The 7,736-nt window shown below is 43.0% G+C and overlaps 1 protein-coding gene across 2 annotated transcripts in view; it reads left to right on the forward strand.

Moving 5' to 3' along the window:
- LOC117551518 (FERM and PDZ domain-containing protein 1) overlaps positions 1 to 7,506 on the forward strand; it is a 72,271-nt gene extending 64,765 nt beyond the window's left edge. For both annotated transcript variants that reach the window (XM_034224437.1, XM_034224438.1), the window contains one exon: positions 2,719 to 7,506. In XM_034224437.1, the coding sequence (XP_034080328.1) occupies positions 2,719 to 6,200 (3,482 nt within the window). In that variant the 3' untranslated portion in view covers positions 6,201 to 7,506. The remainder of the gene's footprint in view (positions 1 to 2,718) is intronic.
- Positions 7,507 to 7,736: the final 230 nt, after the last annotated feature.

The following is a 7,736-nucleotide window of genomic DNA, read 5'->3' on the forward strand; positions in this document are numbered from 1 at the left end:
CAATTTATCCGTGTAACTCATTCTTGAAAAAGACTCGGTTAGTAGTTTCGCAACGATGTCATCACTATCACTAACGTGAGCCATCGTGAATATACTAATTCCGCCTAGCTTGACCCGTTGATATATCACATGCATAAACTTGGCAGCGCAGCGGGCGGAACTTGTCATAAAGTCCGCGATAATAAAGCCCTCCCATTTAGAGGGAAGATATGATTGGTCAATTGTACTGTCACTTGACATTACTCTCTCGTTGTTTTACTATAGCGGGCCCTCTGTGAATCGCATAGAGGGCCAGACAAGCTTTTTTCATGTAACCCTTCACATTCAAACAGAAACTGAACAGGCAGATTCGAAGGATTTATTTCTTCGGACATTTTATTTTAAATACAATTAAATCGAGTTTTTTCGGTAAAACTAATGAAAAATATAACAAAAATAATATTTAAAAAAAAAAAAAAAATTTAAAAATGTTTTTAAATATTTTTTTTTAGAATATCTTAGGCCCTCACAGAGGGCCCTGACGGCTCGCCGCTGTAATACAGTAACATGTTGTGAAATCCTGGTAATCATTTATCCTGTACATTCACAGTAATTAACTGTGCCTGTATTGATTTCACTGTGAAATTCTAAATTACAGTGTTATATTGTGAACATTATAGGTAAAGACTGTAAAGTGGTAAAACAATAATTTATTGTAAAATATTACAGCTAAATATTGTGAAATCATGGTAATATTTTACAGTGTACTTTCACTAGATACTAGATTTGGAGCAAGTGTTTTATTATATCACTCCATGTATTTGACAGATTGAAATAAATATTGAATTGTGCAATTGGCAGATAAGCAGCTAAGAAACTTCAGAATAATATATTAATACTAATAATCACACAATTCCCTCAAAAAATTACTTTTAATCTGGCTTCAGTCCTAAAGTCAGAATTTGGGATTGTTATACAAATGGGACTGTTGAGTCACCTTGACTCTTAGGATGAGTTACAATGCAATTTTAAGATTAATCCAAAGATTTTTCTCTCGCTTGTGGCCCTTAAAAAAAGCTGTGTCATGATATAACGTACCTCTGAATTGTATGCAGTTTCACCACAGAGAGATTAACCCTCTAAACCAGTGTTTCTCAAACTTTTTCATACCAAGGACCACTTAACCAATAAAAAAAAACACTCGCGGACCACCAAACTCCACAAATATCCAGAAACACATCGTTTTTTACAAATCGCCTGAAAATTGTACAAACAAGTGGCAACATGTGTGATGAAGGTGTTTATCTGGGTTATATAATTCAATCGAAAGTGAAACTTAAGCTCGCTCCATTGCGGAGATATTCCCGCGAGAGTGCGGAAAACTTTAATTAATTAAAAATGTGAAATGTTACCAATATACTCACGGACCACTAGGGGGCGCTCACGGACCACCAGTGGTCCGCGGACCACACTTTGAGAAGCACTGCTCTAAACGTTGCAGGTGTTTTTATTGAAATAATTGTTCAGGGCCCACAAAGGTGGAGTTATATTTCTCAAAAAAAGACTTCAAAGTGCAAAATATATTACAAAGTTGTGCGACTACCCACACATTACCTTAGGGCATCTTATGTGGCAAAGTCTCTAAATCAGTCGATTCTGCCTTTAAAGCTTAATAGCTAGTGATTTTTATAATCTCCTCTTTTCTCTGGGTCTTGGCAGTAAATCAGACAGAAGCTGTAAAAGGGAAGGGAGACAAAACAAATGGAAAAGTTGTGTCTCCCAACCCCAGTGGAAACGATATCCTTTTCAAAGATTCATTACACTGTCAATGCTAATATTGCAATATCATTTTGTAAAACAACTATTTGCAAATGTGTGTTTTTGTTTACAAATGAATTACAATCCAATAATGTGTGTAGGGATGATCATTTCAAGCGTCCCTAAATCTATGTAACCCTTGTAATTCAATATTATCTTTTACTTTGTTATCGTCACCTAAAATGGATATTTACGTAAACACACAAGGTAATATATTTTGGCATTAGTCATTTTATGTATGTTTTATGAGCTCCCTACAGCTTATGTTAGCAAGTTAAACCTGCTCTTATTTGTTGTTCACAATTAATTAAGTGATTATAATATATAATCTGACTTTTCTGTCCAAAACACAGTTGATATTTGTTATCAAGTTATTTTGAATGAAAAGGCCCATAACTTTGACCCAGTTTATCAGTTCAAACTGTCCTGACTGAGCACACGCACCTCGTAACCTTGGCTGCTGTGCTCCCAGTGTTCTCGCTGTTCCTGCCTGTTGACGTCAGCTGATAGAGGCGTTATGATTTTATCTTGTTATGCAGCAGTTTGATGATGCTCTCAGAACTAGTTAAATACATGGGTCTGAGGTAGAGTTCTTTAGAATTGACGTGGCAACCCACCCGTGCAGTCTCACCGGGACTGCTATGATTTGTGATGTGAATGCTCCGGCCGAAACTCCAATAAATCATCAGTGTTTTGACATCAAAGCTACTGCTCCTACCGTGTCTCCTTCCTGAGTCGGTGACTCCCACTGCATTGCTACACAGAAGTTTCCCTTACAGTATGTATTTTTCTTATTTCTGTGTATTGTACACAGACCACATGAGGAATTAGTTTGTGTTGAAAACATAAAAAGCTAACTTTGATATACACTCAGTCATATTTATGCTCTATTTGGCTGATCATTTTGCTACTATCTTGCAGATATTCGCTCAGAGATGAAACTGGACTTCCACAGCATACTTAGCCTGAGTGACATCAGTGTCTCGGTGGCAGACGCAGACAGAGAAGAAGAAAAAGAAGAAGAAGAAGAAGAAGAAGAAGAAGAAGAAGAAGAAGAAGATAGAAAAGACGTAGAGGAGGAAGGAGGAGGCATAGAAACATTGTTCCAGCTCAGAAAAAGATCTCGGAAGCGACGTTCCTTCATGGAAACTGATTTCACCTCTACGGTGTCATTTCCGGAGCCAGATCCAGAAAAGCCAGACCAGGTTTTCAACAAGCTTCGTAACAGCATGTTGGCAGATTCCAATGATGCAGAGATGCTGAGTTTAGATCCTGAACCTTCAGAACAAACGCAGAACCCCTGTCCTACTGTCTCCTCTTTGAATCACTCCGAAGGGGAACCGGCTCAGCTCGAGTCCAAACCCATCCTGTCCAAACCTCGCTTGCATGGATGTAGCTCTCCTTGTGGTTTGGGGTCTCATGAGCAGAGTAGAGACCCCTCGAGAAGCAGGAAACAGGAAATGGAGATGGAACCCGATGCAATGGAATCGAAATCGGTCACAGATTTGGTGAAAGCAGCGTCTCCTACGATAACTATTGTCCGCTGCCGGATGGATCCAGACGAGAAGGAGGAAAGGAAAGAAAAGGTGGAGATGGATAAGGTGAAAGACGAGGAAGTGGAAACATCAGGTGTGTCAGGGAATGGGCCGTTCATTAATCATATGTTTTTGCCAGAATACACTAAGGAGGGAGGTAAGGGGGAAGAAGAGAAGACGGAGGGGGTGGAAGGGTACTTGGCGAGTTCAGATAGACCACTTATAGAAGCTCAGAAGCAACCGGAGGCCAACACGCTGCCTACATGTTTGAAAGATGTTAATACAAAGAGTAGTAATGGCCTTTTTGGAGCACATGTGATTGCCGTAGAGAAACATCTACTTAAAGGTGTGTGTGAAAATTCAAACCCTCACTCATACTCACCACCACCCCCTCCACCCACAACCCCTCTACCAGTTCTTCCCAAATCACAGAGTGACTGTTTTGTTAGTGGAAAAGGCAGCATTAAAAACATGGGGTCCTCAACCAAAATGTCTTTATCTAATTCTGAGATGTCACTGGGCAAACAAGGTCCCACTGAAAAAGCACAACTATATTTAGACGTCACCACCCGTGTTAATGAGGAAGACACCATCGGTGTTAGCACTCCTAGCGATGAAGTTACCGACAGCACCAATTCAGACAATGTTTTTGATGATGATGAAGTGGATAACTCCTTAAATTCTGGTTCAAGTAAGAACAATGATTTGGCTATAGCTACAAAGCACACCATCAGTGCAAATGTGGTTAGTGCAGGTAAAGGTGAGTCTCAAATTCCTATCATGTCTCCTACCAACACTGAAGCTCACTCAATAATGAAATCAGGAAGTTCTGATTATACTCGAGCCATAAACTCTATCACTGCAAAGCTTGGAGCTGCAACAAGTGCCACATCTCCTACATTTAATGCAGGTGCCAGATTGCAAAGTGAGGCTTTGTATGAAAGTGTTTTAGGTTTGAATCAAATAGTAAACAAACCTAGTGACTGCTCTATTCCAAGTCCTGAAACTAAAGATAGTTTGGCTAGTCCTAGCTTGGCGAAACCTGATACAGCCACAATCCACAATCTCTCCAAAGCGCCTCCTTCTCCACCTCACTTCCTCTTCCAGACCTGTTCTCCAAGCTTTATGGGTCGCTTATCTTCCTCCACACTAAGAAGGAAGATTCTAAATTTGCCCCTTTATCTATCACGCTCCCAGGAATCCCTCCACCAAGCTGGGGTGGGGGATGTAGCTCAGAGTCCTGCTAAGGATAACAGTAGCGAAGGGATAACCATCAAAGTTACGGACGTTGACGAGGTCACACAAATCATAGACTTCGATAGTGGCAATGCAGAATCAGTGGAGTCGGATGATTCAGATACAACAGTTACAGGTTCCGATGTGGAAGGGGAATCTTATTTCAACACACATTCAGAAAATAGTTTATCTCCGGTGTCAGAGATGAAAGAACTAGGCTCTCCGCTGCCTGTTCAGGCTGAGCCAAAACCCCAACACCAAAATCAACCTCGGCACCATAAACCTAACAAGAACACACCGGGACCAATAACAGAGCCTCCAGTCTCCATAGTGAACAGCCTCCAGAAAGACACTTCAGGCCTAAAGATGGACACTCCTGGCCCTATAAAACATTCTCCAGAATCAAAGATAAAGGTCACAAGTCCAGGTGAGGACATTCAAGGTTATACAATGAACATAAATGATCTGTCGTGTTCCATACCCTCTCCAATAGTGGTGACCACACAGAATCTAAACGGGCCAGGTCTCCCATTTCATAGTGAGTCCCAGATAGTAGGACAGACCAGTGGCGACAGACCTTTGATGGGTCTTTGTAGAGCTCCAGAGCAGACTTCCGACTCACCAAAAACACTTTCTTCCGTCTGCAAGGTCTTTACCATCTGTGAGGATCCGTCCAAGACAAAGGGCCCAGTCGAGGTGGGATCTGCACAAGCCTTGAAGACTCAGTTTGGCTGTAATTCTTTGCAAGAGTCGGTATGTGAGTCGGTTGTGGAAGGGTTGCAAGTGCCGCTGGATGCTTGTGGTTGCCCAACGTTGCCCTACACAAACTGCTTCGGCAGCGGGGACAGCTTTGACGAGGAGCTGACTGTCTACGAGTTCTCCTGCCGCACTCAGAGCAGCGGCGTGACGCAGACTTCAGGAGCAGGTCTTCCTCTCATCACCTCCCCACCTGTTCCCTCCTTTCTCTCCACCTTCTCTCCGTCCTTCCCGCGCTCCATCCATTTCTCCACCTCTACCTCTGAGCTCAGCCCTCTCCTCTCACCGTTGTCTGACGCCTCAGACAATTTCCAGTCTCAAACGCACAAGGACACCATCAGTCAGCTAGGCCAGCAGCGCTACCCAGAACCCCCAACAGGATTCCAGGTACTTCGCGTGGACGTGGATCAGCTCCTTGCGATTCTGGAAAGCAGCGGTGCTGACCGATCTATGGCAAACCATGGAGGTCGCCACCCTAGAGACACCTGTCCGGCCCACTTTACAGAGAACAAGAGGGTGCTGCAGATAGAAGCACGGCGGCTGATGTCAGGCTGCCAGAAGGTGGTGGGTATCGGACAGAGCCCAGAAGAGATGCTCCTTTCCCTGGCCAACAGTTTCCGGACCCTGGTTGAGTTGGCAGGTATATGCCTCTGGTTCTCTGGTTGTGAAAGGTGCGACCGGAGGAACGCAGAGGCGGTCGCAGGTCTGGCTGACGTGGCTCGTTCGTTCAGAGACTTCTGTCTGGCCGCAGAGCGAGCCAGCAGCAAGCGCAGCTGCCAGGATCTGAGCACCAAGCTGCTAGCCAAACAGTGCACCGCGCTCACCGCCTCGGTTTTCTGCCTCACTCAGCTGTTCCGCACCCTCACTGCACTATGAGTGGTGCACAACCTTGGAAGTCTTCTGAAATGAACTTCGAGCTACCTGTGGGGGGTAACCTCAGGTACATGAGGTCACCAGTGAGTCCACAGCTGCTGAGTGGCCCCAGACAGACAGGTTTAGGGCGGGCACTGTGAGTTCAGGTGGCCTCAGTGAGCTACATGTGGTTGCTGACTGTCAACAAACTGTGCAAACAAACCAGACCATCAACCAGACTGTAGGTTGGTGCAAGAAGCAAAAAGCAGAACCTGCTCACATTCCAGTATTGATTCAAACTGATGTACTTGAATGTATTCTATGCTATTGATTATGTTTATTTATTCATTTATTTCATGAGTTACTACAGTGAGCAAACAAGGAATGTAAAGACAAGGAAGGAAACTGGAAATGTTTACAGGCAGATGTGAAGTGGGTCTTTCACACACATACACAAGCACACAACCTATACTACACACAGTATATTCCATTCATACACAGGCCTTTTGTATGACTGACCATGATAAGATAAGAAACACTGCAGTTTACTGACCCTTATATATCTTTACATTCTCCCGGCTGTCAATGAGGACTCTGAATGTTACTGTTTACAAAACCAAAAAGTGAGAAATGTTTTGATTTTTAAATCCCACAAATCAAGCCTGAAGCTGTGTTTGCCATTTTATAAATCTAGTAGCAGAATGCTGATGTATGCAATTATGAGACTTTATGAAGCAACAGTTTGGATGAGATACAGTCCTTTGCACATGTTCGTCATTTTGTATTTAGTATGATGAATGGAAGTGTAATAATACATGTGCTAGATTTCTGTTATTTATTTGTCAACACACTTTCTCCACCTCTGTTTGAAACACTGAACCGTACAGTGCATGGTGATGTGGCTGTCAACCACCAGTGTTTTCCGTACACTTGTTTCTTTTTTTTCATTCTATTGGAGACTGACTTTGGCCGACAAATAACAAACATTACAATGGCTCAAAACAGTTCCATTAGCAGAAATGCGCTGCAGTTACAAAAACGAGGCAAATGAAAAAAAACATCTTCACCAACTTGACAACAAGTAAAAGAGCTGCATAAACGAAACGCTGCAAATACAAAACGCAGCAAATACAAATAAAAGGTGCTCAATACGGAAGCGGGGACAGCAACAAGTGATGCACACAGCTGGGATCAGAGAGCTACAGTACGTTGCGTTCCGATAATCCAAAAATCAGCTCCTAAATTCTAACCCTATCTCCTATTCCTTGACCTCTGAGTGAAACGTCACGGGGTTAAGGGATAGTGGATAGGAGAATTCAAAAGGACTTAGGAGAAGAGACGTGTTTATGATGCGCCAGCGGACGTCATGAATGTGCGTCTGCTGCTGCTGTGGGGAAACTATGGAAACTACAGTTTTCTATACAGAGGACTACAACATGGATGTTTAATAAGAACGAGGGACTACTCTAAACTCATCTAGAGACTCTGCACCGTGCTCTGATGCTGTTGCTTTATGCTTTATGAACGTGGACAACAGAGAAACATATTCTTCATGACCAA

This window comes from Gymnodraco acuticeps, unplaced genomic scaffold, assembly GCF_902827175.1.
Source record: "Gymnodraco acuticeps unplaced genomic scaffold, fGymAcu1.1, whole genome shotgun sequence".
Taxonomy (NCBI): Eukaryota; Metazoa; Chordata; class Actinopteri; order Perciformes; family Bathydraconidae; genus Gymnodraco; species Gymnodraco acuticeps.